Consider the following 25,485-nt stretch of genomic DNA (forward strand, 5'->3'; position numbering starts at 1 on the left):
CCTATTTATTTTCTGTAGCCAATTAGATCTTGAATATGGGTAATTTGGGGTTGATAAGTACATAGGAGTCAGCATAAATTGTTATCTGGTTGGAGCGCGTCCTGGCCACAAGCTTAAGCTTTGTTTTTGCAAGGCTTACATTTTGAAGTATACGGAAGTTTGAGGCCTAACAGTTGCAACACTTCTATTTCATTCAAGCTTGACAAGACAGTTCAATTTATTCACACTAGAAAATATGTTAAATCTCATACTTGTAATTTTTGGTTCGCACCTTGTACTCAATTTAGCTCACAGTACATGGAGTAGAATGTTTAACATAATAAATTAAGCTCAAAATATAAAAGAGTACATTATGGTTTGAAGTGGGATCCTTATGAAAGGTCACTGAAATCAGTAGGGTTACCCTAAGGACAAATCTGACCTGTTTTTGTGAGTGAGTTAGACATTTATGCATTGATTTTCAAAAGGGGCTCACTTGAACTCAGTGTTGAGCTCGTATTTTAGCCCCACAAATAACTGGGACCTTTTTACAGGGGCACAGCTGGGAAACCATTTAAAAATTTGCCAGAAACAGACAGGAGTGGAGGAGCTTTGTCGCTGCCCTAAACACCAGAAGCGTAATGGGAACATGATGATGATGATTTTATTGGATTTAAACATCTACCTGACTTGTAGACAGTCAGAAAGGTAGATGTCTGAATTTTAAGAAATGCACTCACAATTAATTGTTCCTGCAACAATGTACTGATACAAAATGCAAGCAATGCTCTACTGTGTGATTGTGACCAATACCGCTACCATCTGTCCTCTCCTCCTCAGTCTTTTGTCATGTGTTTATCCAACAGGCTGTGGTGGACACATTGCACTGGGAGAGAATACCATTGTCTTTACCCCAGGTGGAGACTGAGAAGGAGATGTAGGTTCCAGAAACTCTTTACCCTTCACCACCTTTCTTAAAGGAAATCAGTGTGAAATTGCCCATGCAGCAATAATCTTAATAAAAATAACATTAAAAATAGATAGAAAATGGAATTATACATAAGAAATAGTTTGCTTAACATATCTAAATTTACACTTCTCACAGCTCAACTAGATAAGGTATTCTCTGCTTAGTTACTGAGAAGAAAAAAAATAAGTGAACTGTTCATGTTCCTTGAAAGCAACCCCTTTCTCTTTGACCACTGGTTCACCAGTGCTGCGGATTCCAGGCACCACTGCAGTGCCAAGAAGCTGCCTTCATTTAGGCCCCCAGAGCTGTCTAAATTACGCCAGGAGCCTCACCGCAGGGCTGCTCATGATTAGGAGGTACAAAGCTGACTTAAAGCCACCTTTGTATCCCCTTCCCCCACTTGGGCTGTGAGATCTGTGCTGCAGAATTTCACTGAAGATTTATTTTCATATTATTATTAATCTGAAAATAAACTTGTTAAATCAGGAAGGTAGCAGAATACCTATAAGGAGACAGAAGAAATCCTTAGGTGGAAACATGGTTGTTAGGGGAAGAAGCTAGGTTCATATGGTTTTCCTGCTGCTCCCTTTTACATTAATAGTTGGAAAAATTACCTCTGCCACATTCTTGATGTCATAATTAAAATGCCCTTACATGTCCAATATGTTTTAAATCTGAAAAGTACATTTGTAGCTTTCATTTCTTTTGGAGCAGTTTGCCAACAAAGGAGAAGGAACTTGCCAGAAAATCAAAGACTGTTTTCAGCAGAGTTAAATGGACCATTTAGTAACGATATCCACTATCGGACTTAGATCATACATTCACAAGTGGTAAAGGTCCACTAGACCAGTTTCCAGCTATATTTAAAGGACAATGCTAATGACTCTTTGTGCACATATTTTACCTAATTCATTTCTGCTTATTTGATTTTTCCTACTAGGCTGATGATAAAGACACTGGAAATTACAGTGCCATGCAGTACAGACTCATCATACCCCCAATCAAGGATGGCAAAGAAGGTTTTGTGATCGAAGCCTATGAAGGGCTTATAAAAACTGCCATGCTGTTCAAAAATATGAGAAGGTCCTATTTCAAGTTTCAGGTCATTGCAACTGACAATTATGGGAAAGGACTGAGCAGCAAATCAGAAGTACTTGTAAGTATATGAACCTGTCAATATCTTCTTGAAATTATTCCTGATACGCTAGAGGACATTTTAACCCTAGATAAAGTTTCAGTTCCAAAGAGATCGAAGGGATGGGCATGAACTTTGTGAGTATGATCTTTTCCAGACACTGAAGTTATTTTTCCCCAAAACAAAAGCTTTCTGAATCCCTGAAAAAACATACGTATGTACTATAGCAATATGTCTATATGTCCTATTTACTCAAAGATAATACAGCATGCTAGACATCCACAGAATATATCCTATCATACTCAATATCTACCAGGATTTGAATTACAGCTTTCAGAGTAGCAGCCGTGTTAGTCTGTATCCACAAAAAGAAAAAGGAGTACTTGTGGCACCTTAGAGACTAACAAATTTATTTGAGCATAAGCTTTCGTGAGCTCACTTTATCAGATGCTGTAGCTCACGAAAGCTTATGCTCACAGGTTAAGGGGTGATTTGATTACAGTCTATAAGTACCAACATGGGGAACAAATATTTGATAAAGGGCTTTTCCATCTAGTCAAGAAAGGTATAAGCTTATCCAAAGGCTGGAAGTTGAAGCTAGACAAATTCAAACAGGAAATAAGATGCAAATTTTAAACAGTAAGGGTAATAATCCATTGAAACAATTTATCGAAGGGTGTGGTAGTTTCTCCTTCACTGGCTATTTTAAAATCAAGATTGAATGTTTTTCAAAAGATATTCTCTAAGAATTATTTTGGGGAATTTCCATGGATGATGGTGTACAGAAAGTCAAACTAGATGATCACAATGGTCCCTTCTGACATTGGAATCTATTAATCAAGTTGGATGCTCAAAATTAGTGGATAATTGAGTGTTTTGGCTTTAATCACTTGGTGTTTCAGATCCCCATCTGTAAAATGGGGATATTTCCCTACCTTGCAGGGTTGTTGTGAAGATAATTCATTGTTTGTGAACCACTAACTGTGGAATGTAAATGGTATGCAGTAAATAAGACATGAGAACACACACTGAATGATGAAGATAAAAACAAATAGCTATCTTGTGGTTTAGGATTTTGTATTACTGCCCATCATTATTGTATCAGAGAACCTTCCATGTAGACTGGCACTCACAAGGACTTTAGTGTACTTCATGGAGCAGTCTATTCAGTAAGTATTATCCATTCTGTGCACTGAATAAGGCAGGGATATGGTAGAAAAAAATAGTATTTGATTGTGTGTAATTAAAAAACTGTATTATAACGAAGAGGCACATGGGGGTTGAATTAAGTTTCCACAGACAGCTACACTCCTGGCATTTCCTAGTCTTCGAGTGCTTGACTTTTCCATCTCAATGTTCTTTAAACATAGTTTATAAAAAACAATGGAATTGTTAATATAGTGCCCAAAAGTGTGCTAGGTACTGTACGGGAAACATAGAAAGACAGACTTCCTGTCCCCAATGATCTTATCGTCTAAACGTGTCACAACAAGTGAAAATATGTAACCACAGGGTAGAGGAGGATGAGGAAGCACAAAGGTTACAATGATGAGATCACATTGTTGTTCAGTTATGGTGTGTGCACACTGATGATTTTACTAAAGTAAAAATGTTTGTTTACATGATCTAATTATTTGGTGGCTTCTTCAGTGATTTCCACACTCTCCACTCCCTTTTCAGAAGGTTCACACTGCAGATAGGACATCTGAATAAATTTCAGATTGAATTTACTCAAGAAGTCCCTTCAGGGTTGGTTGAAAAGGAGGGAAAATGGTGCTTCAGTCCTCACTGATGGAGCTTGGTCCCTTGGGACACTGCCTAGGAAAGTCTCCTCTGCTTTGGGTGGAAAAGGACTAGTGTGGCCCGCTCATTTTCCATGCATGCATACCCTGGTCCCCTGCAAGTTTTTCCTCTCTCTTCTGGTGGAAGTGGAGGCAATGATTTGTCCCAATAGCAATAGGTGAGCATTTACCCATATGTACCTCCTGCCCATATTTAGGCCTACATTTAATAATTTAGTGATGGAAATCTTGATATGCATGGGGGGCATGCTAATGTTACTGTGGGAATCTTAACTTTTTGGTCCCCTGATCTGGCTTTGGATATTTACATTTGTTACAGTACTATGGCCTGAATAGCTTTTGTATCATTCATATGTAAATACAATAATAATAACTTATGACCCATAGAGAACTTATGGTAAAGTGGTTGCTCCTTTTTTAAGAACTATATTTATGCAGTACTCATTAAATATTTAGGGAGTAACTGCTTTAACTGACTAAGGCAATTAATTCTATTAAGCTGTTCATTGCTTTAGAGTTCCATTTACTGAATTGATCCTGAAATTTATGGTGAGTTCTTTAAATTAATTTTTTTCTTATACAGGAGTTTGCATATGTAGATCAGTGCACCTGATGACATATTTCAAGAACATTTAAATATTTTAATTTGAATTAAACTTCAAAACTGGCAGATAATATTTGATGTGAAATGATATTCAAGCATGTCTGCCAAAGTGCTTACATGGCTCAAACTTCATTTGTGAAAATCAAGGTGTCTCTTTATTCTTTGAGAACAAAATTGGTTAAGTCTTATTTTTAAATTCCTTATGCTTACTGTTGTCTTACTTTTCAAATCTTGACTGGCTACAGAATCCTTCACGGAGAGGTGATGGAGTGCACAGTAGTTGCTGTAATCTCCTTATGGACATTCTCCAACTTTTAATAAAGATTTCAGATTTTACTTTCTCTGTAAAGACTGGGAGCAACTGCTCTTTTTATAATCAAAGAGAATAGTATGTTTTTCAAACGTCCTTAAGATTCAAACTTCTTGTTTGCCAGCTCAGTGACTTAATGATTTGTTAGTCTCTAAGGTGCCACAAGTCCTCCTTTTCTTTTTGTGGATACAGACTAACACGGCTGCTACTCTGAAACCTGTATTATTCTGGGAGCTCCAGAGAACTTTCAGTCCTGGTGCTTCTGGTTTGGCTAAAACTCTGTTTAGGAGAAGAAAGCTGATTTCCCAATCTCAATTTACCCTTATAGATTTCATTCTTCCTTCTTAGTGATGAGGAGACTGGCTGTTCTTGAAATGAAAAGGATAGAGCCAATGCAGATAGAATGCAAAAGAGAGAGGAGAGCATGAAATCATGCTTCAAGAAATTTCAAGTAGGAAGAGATGTAATAGTCTTTTCCGCAATATCAGTCTGAAAAGAACTTGAGGAAACTGGATCGGAATGGATGAAAAAAAAGTTAGCCTTTTTAGTGTGCTACTTGGTGCACATAGGTGGTGCTATGTACCTGATGGCTCTTTAAAATGGCACCTGCGTACAGGAGGGATGTATGCTTTTTTTTTTTTTTTTTTTTTTACTGGATTTCTGTGCTATCCAGGGAAATTCATTCTGCAGGATAAGTAGTTTGGAAATGGAATCCTGGTCCCATTCAAGTCAATGAGAGTTTTGCCATTGGCCTCAATACAGGGGCCAGGATTTCACCCACATTTACTAATTTGTTATAAAGATTTTTTTTAAAAGGTTGACAGTACACATTATTTTCTGACCTGTGTATTAAGAGAGAGGAGGTCAGATACTCAAGATAAGGGAATATAAGCTGTGTGGTACTTATATTTTCAGACTCCTTTGGAAGAAACTAACAAAATAGAACTAAACTTGAAAATAAAAACTTTTATTGGCAACTTTATCTACAATGATGCAATCAGAATTGTGACAAGCTGTTGTAGTTTAGTAACAAAGTATGGTTAATTTATTTGAATTTATCTAAAATCTGCATTGTTATTAAAGATATTTAAACAATATGGCAGTTGAGGTACCCATAATGCATTAAACTGGAAATAAAACCAGCTTAAAATCCCCTCAAAATCAACAATTCTCATACAGTGCTACATTTCACTTGTAGTTAAATCCTTGCCCTACTGTTTTGCCTACTAAGCGAAGCAAGGCTTCCCAATTCACTTATTCTTGAATTGAAATGTGAAATCATTACAACAGGACATGGCTTTGAAGACAGGAAAACAATTATCCTGTTGTTTTTGTATTGGGAGAATGTTATTCATGAAAAGACCAACTATATTTCATTCCTGTGTTTTCAGGTCTCTGTGGTCAATCAGTTGGATATGCAAGTCATCGTTTCTAATGTTCCTCCCACTCTTGTGGAACAAAACAAAGATCAACTTATAGGGTAATGAATTTATTTATTATATAAATACCGTATGTGCAGTTCACTGTTTTTGTTTTCAGGTTCAGCAAGTGCTAGTCACTGTACACTGAAGTTGCACAAAGGTTTTATTGAATGAGAGTAAGGAAAGAAGTATTTGGAAAGAGAGTAGTACGAAAGATCTAACACTGAATATTTGAAGGCACATCTATGTAATTCCAAAAAGCAGAGGGTTAAAAAGAAAGAACTGTGTCTTATAACATTTTCCTCTCATTTATATCTGAGCAACCCCATTGACATCAAAATTGACTTTGGTTGGGTTGCATGGGTGCAACTCAGGGTAGAATTTTGGCCCACAATTTTTTGTCATGTGGTCAATATTCGACTCGCATTATTATGAAAATTTTCATACAATGATAAATACATTGTTAATGGTAAGTGATTTTTTATTTTATTTACAAGGTATCATGCAAAGACATTAGCTGTATATAATGGAGAAAAAGATAATAATAATTGAAACTCTTAATGCTTTGTGACAAAATTGAAGATTTTTGCTATATTGGAAACTGTCCAAAATCATTTTTGTAAGATATATGTTAATATACTTCATATTCTAAACATACAGTAATTCCCAGAAGTGTCAGGATTTCATGGTTAGTTTCTCTTTTAAGTCGAGAAGAAATTGCTTCACTCTGTCTCTTCAGCAATGCAATCATAAATTAATCTAAATAGGAGAGAAAATATTTGAACTTCCAGTTTCATTTCTCTCATGAGATCAGGGAAGAAATTTGTTTGGCTTATTTATAACAGAAATTGCTAAAGGAGATATTCACTTTTTTAGCTTTTGCTCTTCTATCAGTTCTTTAGGCAGTGAGGCAGGATATTCAGCAGATTGCAGAAGTTCCATTCTATCTTGGCTGTCATTGTAATCTTACTCCCCTTGAAGAATGAGATGCAATGGGAGTAATGATGTGCTTATCCACTGAAAAGGAAGTGCATCATCCCCATAATACCTCTTGTCTCCTCTGTCCTGGAAAAAAAAGGGATTACTCATGAGGATGTGGGGTTTCTCCCCTTTCCCCATTCTATTTTGAACCGGGTATAGTTCAGCTGCTAGATTCTGATGCCAAAAACACTACTTAAGTTGTCTAGGCAATGATCTATACTCACAGTGACTCTATCTCCTAGACCTATGAATAACAGAAATAGACATCTGCTTGCCTAATAGTAGGAACTTTCCTTCAAAAAAAGTGGTAGTTTTTGGCATTGTCCACAAAGATAAAGAACCTATCATTCAATTACCCTTCAGTTATAGGTATGGGTAATATTTGTCTCTCCTTTGCTAAGGTTTCAAGTTGACTTTATCAGGGTGTGCCATGCAGTAATATTTTCTTTTTACAAGATTAATAATGTATAGAATCCCTGGGCTTCAGCTTGACTCAGAGGGGATGATGAAGATTTTGAGGATGAAACGTGAGATTTTGTGCTGTGTCTCTAAGAATTTACAGCCCAAAGGAATGGGTCAGGCCAAACTGGCTTTAAGCCATCTTTGAGCTGTGCCAAATCTGGACTGTTCCAGACATCATGGCAGTTGTCAGTATAATTTACACAGCTCTGGGTGGCTGCCTAAGTTATAGGAACGTTCCCACAGCTGTCTATGCGTGGCAGCAATGCTTAAAACCTCAACAATGCTACGTGCTGCAGCCTCACCCCAAACATTCTCCTCCGAATCCCAGGGGTAAGACTTGTGAGAAGGTCATTGGAAGACTGTTTTGGCCATCTTCATCAGTTCCGTGGCTGAGGCTGATCTGGGATATTCATAGCTCCTTTGTTGTTCCACTCCTTTTATGTGGCATAAAGGGTTTGGAGCATACGTGTGACTCTTACCCAAAGAGTCCAGATTGTACTGTAATTGAGTCTTTTTTGAATATATGTAATGATAAAATATGGAGCCAGGTTCTGAATTCTTAAAAGGAACTCAGATGAGCTTTTACCTTCAGTAATAACATCTGCCAGAAAATGAGTGTACTGCAAATGTAACAGTCCTGCCCTTAATGATAAACTTTATAAACTGCCTTCATTAAGACACATTGTCCGTTTATATTAGAATTGCATGAATTCTGGAAAAAGATGATATGGACAACTTGTTCAAATAAAACTGTTAATTTGTTTCAGCAGCATTCACAAGTAAACTCTTTCTGTCCATGTTCTAAATATGTCTCTAGATTTGACTGTTTTAGTTAGGAAAAATATTTGCAGAAACTTGAAGTCTCAAGATTACTCATACAAATATATATTGGTCTGAAAGTTTCAGCTGGAAATATATTTGCATGGTCTTCTTGAAATTCCTTTGATTTTCCTCCTGCTGTTTATAAAAGCTTTAATCATTCAATCAGGGTGTAAAAGCTAAATGTGATTTATATGACCCATCAAATGCCATACACAACAAATAATGAATAATCAAAGAATAGTGAATGCAAATAGTTTGTGAACCACCCATAAGTTGAAATATTTTTGCCTGAAGTGTTTTCTGAACAATTTCAATAATGAACAAATTCATAAAAACAGAGCATTGACATATAATTCATGAACATAAAAAAGAGCTACCAGTACATTAATCAAATAAATTATGTTCTACAGAGGAACATAAAGTTACGTTAAATAAAATTGTTAAAACTGAAAGATCCAAAAATCTAACCTCTGATGACAACTGTAACTATTTAGTGATTGGGAAAGTTGGATATTTAGTAACTTTGACAATGGTAGAGATTGTCACAGTAAAGTAATATTTAAAGTGCCTACAACCTATTAAGGAATATATGTTGTTGTTCTTTCAAATGAGAACAGCTAACTCAGCCAAACCTCAGATGTACCTTATATAGATGGTCAGTGGCTGGAATAAAAGAATATTCTATACATAGAAAGAATTAAAATTTCTGTTCTATGTTCATTTTGCTTTAAAATATTGGCTTATTAGAAGGAGTTAAGCAAAGTACCTCTCGCTGACATTTCAGATAGTGCCATGATCCTGTAAAGTCATTCAATAAACACTACAGACTTCCCCTGACAACTTCAATTTCATCAACCAGCTGTCAATGTCCCATATTCTACCCATCAATGTCAAACTCCCCACTTCATTCACCCACTTCAATTAAGTCTGTTTGGGGTAGGTCCAGCTAAGTCTGCTACAGCTGCAGTAGTGCTGACAGATTAAAAAATGGGTTTTGCCTGATTGGAGAAATTGATGTGTGCTCCCTTCTTCAGAATAAATCTCTTTTTGGAGGCAGGCAGCAGAATTAGGAACTGTTTTCATATTTATTTCAAATATGCAGTTTGTGTCTTTATGAATAGGGTACAGTCTATAAAGGAATGTGAGACTCATGTGGCCCGGTTTTAGCTAAAAACACTTGAGGGAGGCTGATCTTGTGCTACTTGCAGCTAGAATGTACCAGAAATGTCATGTGAAAGCAAATTCTCATGAGACTTGCACCCCAATTTTACAATCCCTAAGTGATGTTACCCAAGACAAAATAATGTGTGGAGTGGCTAAAAATTAAAACTTCTTGAAATATTAGTAACGATTTCTATTTGCCAAAAAGTGCCTGCTTTGAACTCATCAAAAGTTTGCAAAATTGGAGCAGTATTTCAACTTTTTTAGAATTATGTTATGTTTTGAGTTACATTTTTATCATACACATTTGAATAACAATCTGAGTTTAAGTGCAACTCATTATATAATATTTATTCTAGTTTCCTGTGATGGGGTGTCCACCCCACACAAGGCTTGAGCAAGTTAAAGGGGGCCTGTTTACCGTCTAGGCTGCACCTGGAGGAGAGCCAGGGGTAGATAAAGCCCAACTGCAGATGAAGCCCAGCTGGGCAGGGGTAGGCTGGGCTTGTATAAAGTCAAGACATTTAGAGCAAGAGGAGGCTGGCTCGCTGAGCTGGTGGCTTGGGGTGGCTGCTGGCTGGAATGCAGGCTGGGAGAGGCTGAGAGCTGCAGTTTAAAACTCAGAACTCGGGGAGCGGCTTGGGTTGGTGGTGGTTGGCTGACTAAAGAAAACTAGAAAATGAGGGAAAAGAAGCAAGGAATGAGGAATGGCTTCAGATTAGGAAGAAGAAAACAAGAATGGAAATATCTGTAGCTGAACAAAAGGTAGCTGACTTGGATGGAAAAAAGAGTAAGGAGAAGAATCAACATCTTATAATCAGATCACTAGATAAAGATGTAAAGATAGGAGATGCTAGTCGCTTGAATACGGTGGAATGGGTTAGACGAAGTATCAGAGATACATGAAGAGCTAAAAGGATGCAAGATGGAGATGTATTAGTACAATGTACACATAAGAAACAGGCTGAGAAATTTCTTAATACTTCAGTTTTAGGGGAAATAAAAGTGATGTGCTAGCGACCTACATTTCTGAAAGATGGGTAACATATGGGGTTCCTCTAGGTAAGACTGAGGATGAAATTAAAAGGGATATAAGTGACCAAGTGCTATTTGTTAAATGACTAATTAGCAGGGGAGGAGTAGAACACAAACCATTTACCATGTTAGGGTAAAAGGGAAATAGGTTTCAGAGTGGCAGCCGTGTTAGTCTGTACCGCAAAAAGAAAAGGAGGACTTATGGCACCTTAGAGACTAACAAATTTATTTGAGCAAAAGCATTTGTGAGCTACAGCTCACATCATCGGATGCATTCAGTGGAAAATACAGTGGGGAGATTTATATACACAGAGAACATGAAACAATGAGTGTTACCATACACACTGTAAAGAGAGTGATCAGGTAAGGTGAGCTATTACCAGCGGGAGAGCGGGGGGGGGGGGGGGGGGGAAGGGGGAGAACCTTTTGTAGTGATAATCAAGGTGGGCCATTTCAAGCAGTTGACAAGAACGTCTGAGGAACAGCGGGGGGGAGGGAATAAACATGGGGAAAATAGTTTTACTTTGTGTAATGACACATCCACTCCCAGGCTTTATTCAAGCCTAAATTAATTGTATCCAGTTTGCAAATTAATTCCAATTCAGCAATCTCTCATTGGAGTCTGTTTCTCAAGGTTTTTTGTTGAAGAATTGCCACTTTTAGGTCTGTAAACGAGTGATCAAAGAGATTGAAGTGTTCTCCGAATGGTGTTTGAATGTTATAATTCTTGACGTCTGATTTGTGTCCATTGATTCTTTTATGTAGAGACTGTCCAGTTTGGCCAGTGTACATGGCAGAGGGGCATTGCTGGCACTTGATGGCATATATCACATTGGCAGATGTGCAGGTGAATGAGCCTCTGATAGTGTGGCTGATGTGATTAGGCCCTATGATGGTGTACCCTGAATAGATATGTGGACACGGTTGGCAGCGGCCTTTGTTGCAAGGATAGGTTCCTGGGTTAGTGATTCTGGTGTGTGGTTGCTGGTGAGTATTTGCTTCAGGTTGGGGGGCTGTCTGTAAGCAAGGACTGGCCTGTTTCCCAAGATGTGTGAGAGTGATGGGTCGTCCTTCAGGATAGGTTGCAGATCCTTGATGATGCGTTGGAGAGATTTTAGTTGTGGGCTGAAGGTCATGGCTAGTGGGCTAGTGGGCCCAACAAAGAAAATAACAGAATGCCACTAGTCATCAGCCCCTCTTTTACCATCTTCTATTGGTAAAAGAGACAAACTTTTGAGGTCACCTGAAGGAGCGCTCTATATAGCTCGAAAGCTTGTCTCTTTTACCAACAGAAGTTGGTTCAGTAAAAGATATTACCTCGCCCACCTTGTGTTTCTCCTATCTTGGGATCAACAGGGCTTCAACAACAGCGCAAACACAAATGAAAAGAGGCTTTTAAGTGCTAATTCCATTTTCTGTACTAAAGGATCTCAGTACTAAAATCAACAAGTGGGAATTAGGTGTTATAAACTATTACAGGATTAGAGCATGTAAGATTATGTCTGTCATGTGCTCGGAAGTGGCCAGAGCAATTCAGGGATTAAAAAATGTCATACTTAAAACATCTAATGGAATATAAAAGTGAACAAGCATTTTTTATTATAAACTCCATGTGTAAAAACATGCGTCTGGTTTTCCAAAATATATTGAGCCTGCAATTAAGATACAGAACTTCAGTATTTTAACCATGGTAGTCAGTATGACATTTAAAGCTGACTCCCACCTTTTCTCATAGGACTGTCTGTCCCGCTTTGTTGCACAGAAAAATCTGATCCCCATATAAGAAATGCCACATTCTTGGTGACACCTTTCCTTCTCAGTATCCTACAGCACACCATGGATATTGAAATATAGGTCAAATCTTTTCCCTTTTCGTACTTTTGTAAACAACTGCAACTTCCTCCTGAATGATACCTGAGCTATAAAACACTGGAGCTATATCACTGAAATGTTTCAGAAATTAAATGTTTTTCCTTTTGATATTTATTGCTGGTAAAGATATGGTAACCTTATTGTGGAGGTCACCAGGTGTCATGTAAAAGGGACAACTGACAGGAATGCATGACAAACGAAACTGTAACAATGCTTGTGACTTTTATTTTATCTGTGTCCCTGTGCATAACAATTCTTTCTTATAATGTTCTTCTATTTTTAATTGGAAAAAAGAGTTAATATCTTTGAAATCCTACCCCTTTATCAAAATGACACACATACATTAGCTACCATGGGGGTTCCAAAATCCTTGGTGTCTTGCTGAAAATCTTACAGCAAATTCTGACATACATTATTTCACTGAGCCTGCTTAAAGAAACTTATCAAGAAATACCAATTCTCATTGCCAAGAACACCTTTTAGCCCTCCTCTGCAAGGCTGTTTTTTTTTTCTTTTCGTGAATCTGTGGAAAGTGGACTGTTTTTTTTGGAAAGTGGACTGTTTTTTTTGTATTGGTTTCATTTGTTGTGCAGCTGCTTTTTGTACAGCTCTCTAACATCATTTAAACTCATCAGTTTCTTAACAGGGATACTCTTCCGTCCTAGTTCTTGATAGGATAGATGATCATTTTCCATTATTACTAAATTAGGACTATGATCCACTGGACTATCTGCAGAAATTATTCTTCCCGAGCCCACCATTAACCACTATTATCAGTTAGCACAGCATTAACAACTACTCAACTTGACTTCTTTACCAGCACTCCAGATCACCAGGTGTCTCAGTGGAACAATCAAATGGTTAGCTACCTCTGCCTCTCCAGTTATTTTTTCTCTACCAGGTAATAAACATGAATTCTTCAGTCTCCCACCTTTTCTCAGGTTCTGTGTCTTACCTCAAATAAGCCTTCATTCATCAAACTTATCATCTACTTACTGAATAGTCTTACAAGTAATATGTTATACAAACAGTATGGCATATCCTCTATAGTTGAATAAGCTATCTATCAGCTGAGCTCACTAATTACCATATTCCTTTAATCTCTGCACACCCTCAGCAGTTATATGAAGAGAAAGGAAAAAGAAAATCTTAATTTGCTGTGCTCTTATTCCTTCCTTCTATCATTTTAAGCAGTATTTTATGTTGTCCTTACATCCTACTTTCTGGGCTGCCTTTTTCTTCCTTCGCTTTCATAAGCAACTCCTACCTGGATAGTAACGGCCTACCTACGTTTTGTCCTCCGCTAGTGGCTCCTAGATCTAAAAATAATAGAGGGAGTCATTATGTGAATATGTTTTCCCCTCAGCTCCTTGGGGAAAAAATAGCGTTATACAATGTAGTCCTGTTGTGCCTTTTCAGATAGAGCTATAAACTGCTTGAGCTACATTTTTAAACTGCTTACAACAGCAGTAAAAGAAGACTTTCCTGCTGAGATCTAGGATAGGCCTGTTTGGCTGAAGTAGAGATGTACGTGTATTGCTCTCTGGGTAAATGCAACATAATGCTTCTTCCTTGGCTTCAGAAATAACTTATTACAATAAAAAAGGTAGCAAAGACAGCATGATAGTGCACCTCTTAGAAAGCAGAAGCACAAAGAGAAGAAAAGAAACTTCAGTCAAATACAAGGAAGGCTAATTTACTTAATTTTATATGAACAGTCTCCGAATGATTGGCATTCCCCTATATAAAGTATTATATTCTACCAGTTGGTCTTTAACAAAATCTCTATAAAGTATTTATAAATATGCATAGTAAATTGATTCAATGCAACTTTTTTGCATAGATACATTATTGTATGTGTTATAACAATAATCTTTTTGTACAGAACAATTATTTTGAGAGGGGGAATACCTCCCTTGGATAAGCAAAGCAAGATCGTACATTATTGACATTTGATATAAGTAATTAATTTAGCCAGTTTATATTGTCTTACTTTCCTTTATCAGACAGCTTCCCTTGAAAATCAGATTACAAAAAATGTGCATTATATCCTAAGACTAGAACATAGCCCCAAGTCTGCCTTCTTTGCTATCGTAGGCTGCCCAAAGCAGGCAGAAAGCTGACTTCACTGGCTGGTGAAGGATTTCCCTGGCATTGTAGGACCAACAAAAACAGCTCTGTACCATTTTGGAAAATCTCCAGGTAGCAAAGAGCCAACATAACCAACTCTGTGCCACTCAAACACCCTGATCCTGTTATAAGGGGCATGGTGTGGGAGTATGTAGTCAGAGTGCAGAAACAGCTGGTATAACTACGAGTCAGGGCTGTAACTAGTCAATTAAACTTTTTTAGAACAGCTCTGAAGCTACTTTAAGATACTCTCAGCCTAGAATCAGAACGTACAGCCATCTTGGCTGCCATAGCTGAGGATCTGTCTCCTGGTTTAATGGACATTTAGCAACATCACAAAACAGCTGGAGTTTGCCTGCTTAACCACAGTTGGGAAGGTATACTCAGGAGTGATTGACTGGAAAAGCAGGGAACTTTTAAAATCAGTATTGAGATCTCTATTCACAGAGCTGCTTGGACAATCTTATATGATGTTTGGAAGTGTCAGTACTACAGTTTGCTAATTTGAATAATCACTAAATTCATCCACAATTTTTTAAAATCAAGAGTCAAAATTGGGCACCTAAAGTTATGCGTCTACATAAATGCCCTGGTTTTCAGAGGTACTCAGCTCCTGCAGCTCACATTATATAGTAATGTAGTTATTTCAGAGTGCTGTGAAATAGATGGCATTTCATAAATCACTTTCTGTGTGCTCCAGTGATTCCACATAGTAAGCTATAAAAACATTAGAGAAAGAAAAAAACCCTTTTCCCTTAGGACTTTTTCATTTTGAAAGTTTTGAAGTGTTTAGGTATAGGTACCGGTCAAAACCAGAATGTTCTCTAGATTGAACTGTGTTTACATTTTTTTCTTTATCACCTATTGTTTGTACAGGTCTTTTACATGGCAACAGGGAAAAGACATACATTTTAGAAAATAAGAGATTGTGATTGTAAAACCACAAAATTGTCAAGAAGACTCAGTGATATTTATACTATCGGATGTTCATTTTAATTCATTTAATTTTTTTCTTTTTAAATTGGCAAACTTTCAAGTTGACAGTATCCCCGTAAAGTGAACTTATTCTCTGATAAGTAACAATGTAAGAATCGCATCACAGGGTTCTATTATTCATTGTGTGTTAGTTATTTTTATGTCAAATATGCTCAGTGTCTGAGTCAAAATGAATTTTTCCCCTAATTGTCAGCCCTGAAAACTTACTCTGGTCTGTGAGATTTAAGGAGGGATCTTCCCTTTCTGCATACCTATAATAATAATTTTCAGGCCAAATTATGCCCTCAATGGCACAAGTACAAATCTCTGGTCTTCATTTCATTTTCACATGTATAATTGATTGGAATTTGGTAAACAATTCTGATGAAGATGCACAAGAAGGAAGAGAATCCAGCTCACTGTTCTCTGTTGACTGTGCAGAGCTGTAAGAGTTAAAGTAGTAAAAACTATTTTTTTCACTTAATCTGTAGATATGAATCTAAACACATGCAGGGGGGCAGATCTGTTGAGAAGAAGGTGCTAATGCTGCATAGTCAATTATCAAATTAGAACTTCACTTTAAATTAATGTTGACTTATAAATTACCTCTAATTACAAACTTTTTTATTGTTTGCTAAATGTGCCTTTTAGTGTTTGTTTCTAAAATACTGTGAAAGAAGAGGATCCTTTGTGCTGAAAATAAGCTGCCAAGTGGTAGTTTACTGCAGTGTTTTCGTACCAAATGTAAACTTGAATTGCTTTTGAAGTTACTCTCCAGAGATTTGCACACCTTTTAGTAGTATTTTCTTTAAATGCTACTTTGCAATCTTTAATGTGTTTTTTTTTGTTTTTCATTGAATCATCATAATGTTCCATTTTGTATATATAATAAATTGCCTTTATCCTAAAAGTATAATTATTATTGTAATTCACATGTACTGTGTTTCTTGCAACATCAATCAAAGTCAGTTGTATGTAGTGTAAGTATTTGTCATAGTCAAACACTATTATGTTGTTTATTCTTCAATTCAAATAATGTTTTAAACAGCTACTCTGTAATAGGATTGAGAATCTGGGTAACTTTGAACAGCTGCCATGAATACTTGAGAATAATGTATAGTATTATCAAGTTCTGGTAATACTAACCATTGCAACCTTCACAGGGATGTCAAAAACATAATCCATGGTTTTATTCAATCCTCTGTCTTCCTATCTTGGCTAGGAAAATTAAGTGCTGGTAAATGTAACTGCCTATGAGAAACTAGTTTGATTTTTAGCACTGATGCGATCAGGATTCATGAGATCCATAAGGAAAATATGTATGAACATTTCTAGATCTTTTTGAGCTGGGTAGTAAAATCATTGGTCCATGCAAGAAAGAAAACCTTGGGGCAATATTTTAAAGAAAATTGGGGTTTCTTTTAGTCACTTGTAGTCATGTGATATTTTGGATGTTTTTTATAGTTACCTGGGGGTTTTAGTCTTTCACTGTCACAACCTTCACTGACCAAAATTGCCCTAAAGGAGCATTAATTAGCTGTGTGTGGCAGGGTTGCAGCTCCAGCTGCCAAGTAGTGTGTCATAGGTAGGAACAAAGCAGATTTAATACTCACAGTCAATGAGTGCTTGTTTATTTGAAGCCAATCAGTTGCCAGTGTACTTAACAGGGGGGAGCTTCCAATCCATACCTACTATTTTTTTGGTTGATTTTGGACTCTGCATTGTGTCTGGCCAGATTTGGCAGCTCAGAGCATACCCATGCTGCTCGATTAGAAACTATATCTTGCAGGGTTTTGCTTTTCAGAAACTTACAACAACACTATAGCTCAGGGGCATTTTCACAAAGAGAAGGGTAGAGGAGTCTTAGAAATTAATGGAAGTCAATAATCTTTTTTAAAATTGTGATTTAGCAATATTGCTCTTTCAGCATTTTTCTTTGCTGAATACACGTGGTAATGATTTATCAGGGAAAAACAGGAGCAGAAGGTTTCCAGTTATTTGAACCAATGAAAGTGTTTATCATGACACAGGTTTTATCAGTCCTAAGTGCCCTAGACAAGTTCTAGTACTATATTAGCTATTTTGTTTGGCGAAACTTTTCCATTTTTGTATTTCCAAGCCATCTATTGCACAACGCCACATATTGTCCTGAATGTGTTTTTAAATTGAAGGATTTCAGCCACGCATAGTCCATATTTTTATTTTTCTCTGATCAATGTATATGAATCCCTTAAAGTTGTTGGGGCCTGTTCACTTTGTAGACCTGCTCCAAAATTCACCTGGAGAACACTTCTCATGTGGTATTACCAGGAAGGCTTAAAGAGAGCCAGGGCACCACATGCAACTGTACAAAGGAAGAAAACAATATTTTTTCTTAATGCATATATTAAGATTCGTATTGTTTGCATGGGAATATAAGCATCATTCCCTAACTCCTATGTGAAGACCCTTCAGTCTGACTCCATGTACACATTATGGTTCACTCTTGCATTCCTTGGAAGAATTGGCCTTAGAGTATACTTCACTTGTATGGCTTTTGTAGCTATGTTGTGCCTCAGCTTTGCTCATTTGGGCAATTTTACAAGCCCATATATTGCTTCATTATACTTCATTTCCATTAAAATGATTCTTTAAATAAAGTATAATGCACTAGCTACATGAAATTAACATTTTTATATGTAGTATTTGCATTCAAAAGTCAGTGTTAATGCAAATATCTCCGTTATGCAGCTAAGCATATAAACATAAGGGAATGCAAAGTTAAGACTGCAATTGTGTTATAGACTTGAGTTACACGATCAAATAGAATAATATTATAATATCACTTATTCAGATTTCAGAGTAACAGCTGTGTTAGTCTGTATTCGCAAAAAGAAAAGGAGTACTTGTGGCACCTTAGAGACTAACCAATTTAAGGTGCCACAAGTACTCCTTTTCTTTTTACTTATTCAGATAAGATTGAGAGGGTTGGTCCTGTTCTTGGAATTTGTGGATGTTTTCATTCCTCCCTTGCCAACACCATGAATCAAAGAAGAATTCTTATACCTTGCCATTATGATTAGTACTCTACCTGGATTCTTGACCAGAATATCTGTTCACTACATATACATTATTTGCTGTAACTACTCTAAATACCATTTTTATCAGCTGCACAGTACAACACACATCTGGAGAGATGTAGTTTTGACTACCTAAACTGATACAAAAAATTAATATTTTTTGCTTGTCAATTCTTCTAACAGGTCAGCAACTTTAATGGGCACCGGGAAAGGTACATACCATATACTGGCTAAGTTGGAGCACAATACTTTCACTTGTATACTGATCTTATCCTTTCTAAGGCTTGTTCTATGCTTCTTGTAGGGATAGGATAAATCCATATAAATTCCTATGCCATGATACTCATTATGTCAACATCATGTGTATTTGTTATTTTGACATTCGTTTTATTTTATTTTATTTTAATTTAATTTCTTGGAGAGGTTATTCTCTTCCTCCTCCTTTTACTGTGTCCTACAGCAATGCCTTAGGTATTTCTGCTCAGGGTAGGTATGAGCTCTGCTTCTTTCTTGTTTCAGGGGAAACTCTACAAACCTTCTAAATATGTTTTTCATGAGTACTTAGGAGTAACAACAAATATTTTGAGGTCTTTCCCATAAATAGATAATTTTATGTAGAAAACTTCAGAAAAATATGACAAAATAAAGTTGTTTGTTTTCTCAGTACATGATTCTAAAACGCTTGCTCACATCCAGTAATCCTTACTGATTCAAGTAGTCCCACTGAAGTCAGTTATTGATACTGCCAATGGGATTCCTTGCATAAGTAAGTATTATTCTGTGTGAGAACTTCTGCAAAAATTAATTTGCAACTTACCAAGACCTACATTCAATAACACTCAAAAAACGAAATGTATTAAGTATTAAAATTAGTGAAAGAGTCACCATCAAGAATCAGTAAAATGGTCAGTAAATGTTATCTTCTGTAGTCAAGTGCATTTCTTAGGAATCTTATTTTTCTTGCCTATTGACACATTGATATTGAAGCTGATATTTCATTGAGTGTACTACCATATACTATATACAGCATTGATTGCTTCTTTTCTGGAAGTAAAATAAAGTAGATCTGTTGCAGTTTATTGTTATTATGCCCCTGAGATCTTGAACTTAGGTTAAGTGATTTAGAGACAGCTATCCGTCATCCTTTGTCACTTTCTGTATTACTTTTGCAATTTGTTTACAGATAATTTTTATTTTCTGGTTGTAAACCTGTCAGACCAATTCTCCAACCTCTCCCATGGTTGTAAAGCTTATTTACGCCTTTAGGAGTTGCAGGTATACTGGTACCTGATATGTTATGTCATGGTGTATGTCCAGATAATATACCCCACTGAAAATGGTTGAGGATATTATTTTTGTGTGTGAGAGAATTTATTACCCCTCAAGTGTAAAGGTGGAACTAAAGAGTTCTGAAACCATATAATTCCACAAAAGCTTGACAGTTTTATTTGTAAAATACAGTTGCAATTTCCCATGAGTCATTTAAAACTCAAATTATATCATAAATACAAAGCACTAGACTTAAGGAAACAGTGTGCAATGACCTCCTCTAACATTGCTAAGTTTTTCCTAGGAGCTGAGTATTTAAGAGGTTATGTTGGAATGGGGATTTTATGAAAAGGGTTCATAGGGTTAGCAGCTTACAAGCCAATGTTTTGGTCTCTTAGATTACAGTTCAGGTTTTTGTCAGTCTTTATTAGAATGAATAAATCACTGTAACTTTCTGACTCTATTTCATTTTCAGGATTTTGGAACGCTATGTTCAAGATCAGATTCCTGGTGCAAAGGTTGTGGTAGAGTCCATTGGGGCCCGCAGATTTGGAGATGGCTTTTCAGAAGAGGATTACTCCAAATCTGACTTGATGGTCTATGCAATTGACCCTCAAACAAACCGAGCTATAATGAGGAATGAACTTTTTAAGTAAGTATCTAAAATCATTTGTCACTGATGTCTGTACTCTTGATGCCTGTTTTGCAGCCCACTAGCTTTATTTTCCTTCAGTGCCTTGGACTTCTGCTGATTCATAACCTTAAATTCCATTCTTCCCAAGAGTCTTACAGATCTCTGGAAAAATGTGGTGTTTGTGGATGCCTACTGCTGCTCATCCCACAAACACAAACCCTGCACCTTCAATGGATTGATGGAGGAGCTTATTATGGAGTGGATTCTCATGGAGCTTTTCTACTCTAGTGAAACCAGTGGTCACCTTCATGTGGGAGGGGGCGATCCAAGACTGGATTAATAGCAGCTGAAAGTCATTACCATATAACAGTTGTTCGTTGCCACATATTAAGTGGCAAGACATTTATATGTGTAGTGAGAATATGCACAGTCTAGGATAGGATCTACATAGAATTAAAAAAATTATAGGGGTTATAAACCTTCGTGCTTCAGGGCTGAAGCCAACCACTAACTAATGGGGTTAGGAAAGAACTTCCCCTCTGGGTAGTTTGTGCCATTGCTCACTACAGGGTTGATGCGCCTTCCTTTAAAGGTGGTACTGGCTGCTGTTGTAGACAAAATATGGCAGTAAATCTACTAGTCTAATCCACTGTGGCAAGTCCTTCACATTCTTAAGTCATTTCTAAGTGGGTGAACATTTGCAAAACCATCACAAAAACCACCACAACTATTGATTTATCTTTGGTAGTCTCAGAAGCCAAGGACCGAATGGCTGGTGTCTGATAATACTTGTACTTCTCAGTCTTCTAGTAGTACGCCTTCTCACTCTCAGCTTCTTGCGCCTCCTGCTCCCAGCTCCTCGCACGCGCACCACAAACTGAAGTGAGCTCCTTTTTAAAGCCAGGTGCACTGATTAGCCTGCCTTAATTGATTCTAGCAGCTTCTTGATTGGCTGCAGGTGTTCTAATCAGCCTGTCTGCCTTAATTGTTTCCAGAAAGTTCCTGATTGTTCTGGAACCTTCCCTGTTACCTTACCCAGGGAACAGGGACCTACTTAACCTGGGGCTAATACATCTGCCTTTTATCATGTACTGGACGTACATATTTCTGTACATAAAAAATAAAATCTAAAACTGTGGGGGAAAAAATCACTCTCCTGTAGCCATCTGGCCCAATCCTGTCACATATCTATTCACCTTACAAATATCCTGCATTTAAAAAATCCACCCATCTGAGCCCTTGTGCAGTATGCCATGTAATCAATGGGTATGGCTGAGTTATGAACCCCTTAAAATAAGGGTTTGTAAAGAAAATGTTAACACAATCTTAACTGAGACAGTGTTAAAGGTTTCCCACTGGCAAAGTTGAATACTTGCATATTCTTCATCAACACAGAGGACGTCTACCATACACCAGTGACATCTAGTGTGCAAATGAAGAATTAGAGCTCGGGTCTCCAATATGCTTGCATTTTCAACATTCATATTGTAGATTCTGTTTAGGTAAGGGTAAATTATTTTTGCTCAATTACTAAAAACAAACACATTATCTGAAAATGGGCCAAAGGCTTTGTTATGAATTTTAGTAAAGTATAGTAATAAAAAAGGACAAAGTATTCTTTCTTAAAGAAAATGTTATTCTAAAGACCTCTGGTGGAACTTTAGAAGGAGTTAATGGATCAATGAATGATTAATCATTATTCCATTACCAAGGTAGTTCATGCTTAGCTGAACATTGTACATAAGCAAGGATTCAACCACTTTGTTGTATATGAAGAAAACAGCATATCCTCTCAAAAATTATAGCACTTTTTGATTTTTTTAGAATGAATATTCTGAGATTTTGTAGGTAAAAGTTAACTAGTTTCAGTTAAAATTAATTTTAAAAATTGGTCCTTTAAGAAATTTAGTGCCCAGTAGCAGGTTGTTTCTGTATCTCAGATGATCTTAATAATGTAATAACACAGACACTTCAAACTTTCTTTAGAGTTTAAACTAAATGGGATTCATATGCATAGATTGCATATGAAGGTATTTTTGATTAATGGTACTACTTTGTATTACTGTTCATAACTTCAGCAGGACCCCTGAGGAATAATTTTCTATTACACTGAAGACCATGTGCAACTGTTCTCTGTCAAAATGGATGCCAACGCCCATTGTTGTCAATGGGAGTTTGGTCAGAACCTGACCATGATTAGATGGCCATTTGAGTTTTAGGCCAAAACATTTTGATTTAAAAATTATTTTTTTCTGTGAAAAGCAGATATTCTTTGTGACCATTTTAATTTGTAGTTTAATCAAAACCACAATTTTTCATTGAAAAACAATTAACATGGAAAATTTTTGAACAGCCCTATTCCTGTACAGTAAGTGGAGAATTAATTGTGACTTTCACAATTCCCTGGTGCGCTCTTTGAATAGCATAGCCATATGCTGCCCCTTACTCAGATCAGCTTACAAAACTACGACCTGGCCCCTAAACTAAACAGTGCCATTTCTTGTTTCAGTAACATTTATTTTGCTTTTTTCAGTGTATCAGAATACATCAGTTTGTTAACTTTGGTCCAAAATTATACTTTTACCCTATTATACATCTGTAGTTACTGTACATTTCGAGTAATGATAGTAGAATGTAGTCCCTGATAATTAACTCTAATTTCCAGTAATGTCTAAACTTATCCTGGCAAACTCCTTTGTCTATTTTTGTACCTGTGTTATTATAGTTTTCTACTAATAGTCAGAAGCCAATAGTCCAGAATTTATAATGTCAGTCAATGTTGGTTGTGATCAAATTGTACTGTCATCTGATGGTTGTCTTGATGAAATATGTAAAATGAGCTAAAAAGATGTAGTCAGTGTGTAGTGGACAAGGTTATCTCAATTGCTTTCTTGGTGAAAATCTCAGCAGAAAGGGACAGGCTTTTGAGCCACACAGAACTCTTCTTTGAAAGCTTGTCTCTCTCACCAACAGAACTTCATCTAGTAAAAGATATTACTTCATCCATGTTGTCTCTCTAACATGCTGGGTGGGACCAACATGGCTATGACTACATTGCATGCATTATACTACAGTAGTTGTACTTCTTCCAGAAGAGGGTTGAAAATATGTTGTGGCATGATGTCGATTTTACACCGATTTTTGTACTGTACATTCTCTGAATAAATAGAGCACTCAGTTTACACTGATGTCAGACTGGCAACTTTCATGAGTCCCAAACTAACTTTAAAAATGTATCATAGTGCTCTACTTAATGTAGATAAAGTATTTTAAAGATTGTGGGCATTTATTTCCCCCCCATTCCAGCTCCTTTGCAAGGCACTCAGGAATCTGGACACAACTGCTCAGCTAAGAATTCCCTTGACAGAGCAGGTACTATCAACTAGCTTGAACAGGTTCCTGAATCAGCCATCCCCCACCTGAGCATATAGGGCATTTCCCTAGTTTTCTCTAAGTTACACAGTCACTGGAGCAGGTGTGGTTTGATAATTGTGGCTTGCCGATTTCCCCCCAGCACCAAACAGATCTTGGCACAGGAAAGAATCTGGCCCAGTACATGCTATGCTTTGTTGGATAAATACCAAATACTTAGAGGCTAAATGATCAACCTTCTTATGCAGAGCAGATGTCAGAATGAGATCAAAACTTATTGATAGGCAATTTAGTGGCATATTCTCCATGGAATCCCATTCCTTTTAATATGAGGGAAGTGAGGTCAGTCGGGATATGTTTAAACATTTTGGAGTGAGCCTCCTAGCCCAGGTCAAAAGACGCAAGCTAGTGGGCTTGTGCTGTAAAAATAGCTGTATAGCACTTTGAAGTTGCAGCTCGGGGTGGAGCTTGGGCCCTGAAGCCTAGAGTGTGGGGTGGACTTCTGCTGTGATTTGATATTCACCTGGTGGTTTGTTGTTCTTTAAGCTTTCTATGGCTATTTTAAGTTCATCCAGAGTAATATCCTCACAGCAAACATCAAGTTCTGCCATCTTCCCTGCAAACGATGGCGGGGGGGGGGCAGAATTCCTAACTGTAAGAACAGTAGGACAATGATACAGGTTGCCTAGGGAGGTTGTGGAAGTTCCTTTGCTGGAGGTTTTCAAAAGCAGGCTGGATGGTCATCTCTATTGTATGGTTTAGACACAACAAATCCTGTATCTTCGCAGGGGGTTAAACTAGATGACCCTTGCAGTCCCTTCTAGCCTTATGATTCTATGGTTATCAAAGTTAAATGTTATTTCTGGTGAGAGTCTAAGGATGTCATGGGAAGTGTTCTGTCCATCTTTTCATTTGCTGGTCTAAGGTTTTCCCTTGTTTATCTTTCATTGGACCTTCCCCGCTGTGGCTAAAGTCTCCAGCAAGTCATATAGTGGTTTGATAAAGTGTTCTCATGTGTTCCTCCATTGCTGCCATTTCTGTTTCCAGTGCCTATCTATTGATCTTTTTCTGGCTGATCTTTTTTTTACTTCTTTATCTCTATATTCCTCTTTTCATTGTTTACTTTACTTTGGCCTTAAGGCATTGAGTAGATTTAACTTAGCTTGGTTTCTTTATGCAGTAACATCCCACATGGCCTTAATGGTCCACTCTTCCTTCCTACCTTTGCTAGATTCAAGATGGTCTCTGCTAATGCTAATGGCTTCCCATGACATTTCTTTATCATTTTAAATACTGTTTCTGCCATATTTGAAAACTTTGTTTGAACGCTGTAATTCAGAAACTTTCCTTATTTGTTCATCCCCAAGCTTAATTATGTTAATCTTTCTTGCAATTTTCTTTACTCGTAGTTTACTCAATTTCATTTTCATGGTGGTAATCCATGGTTGATGATCACTGCCTACATATGCCCTGTTGAATATGCAGACATGTT

At 37.1% G+C, this 25,485-nt stretch overlaps 1 protein-coding gene across 1 annotated transcript in view; it reads left to right on the plus strand.

Annotated features, from left to right (window-relative positions):
• Nucleotides 1-25,485, plus strand: part of PCDH15 (protocadherin related 15) — a 772,236-nt gene that overhangs the window by 712,847 nt on the left and 33,904 nt on the right. Inside the window, exons 27-29 of the mRNA XM_084633606.1 lie at nucleotides 1,890-2,105; nucleotides 6,192-6,280; nucleotides 20,463-20,639. Of these exons, the coding sequence (XP_084489732.1) occupies nucleotides 1,890-2,105; nucleotides 6,192-6,280; nucleotides 20,463-20,639 (482 nt within the window). The remainder of the gene's footprint in view (nucleotides 1-1,889; nucleotides 2,106-6,191; nucleotides 6,281-20,462; nucleotides 20,640-25,485) is intronic.

The sequence above is a fragment of the Lepidochelys olivacea genome (genome assembly GCF_965140295.1).
Source record: "Lepidochelys olivacea isolate rLepOli2 genome assembly, chromosome: 7".
In the NCBI taxonomy this organism is placed as follows: domain Eukaryota; kingdom Metazoa; phylum Chordata; order Testudines; family Cheloniidae; genus Lepidochelys; species Lepidochelys olivacea.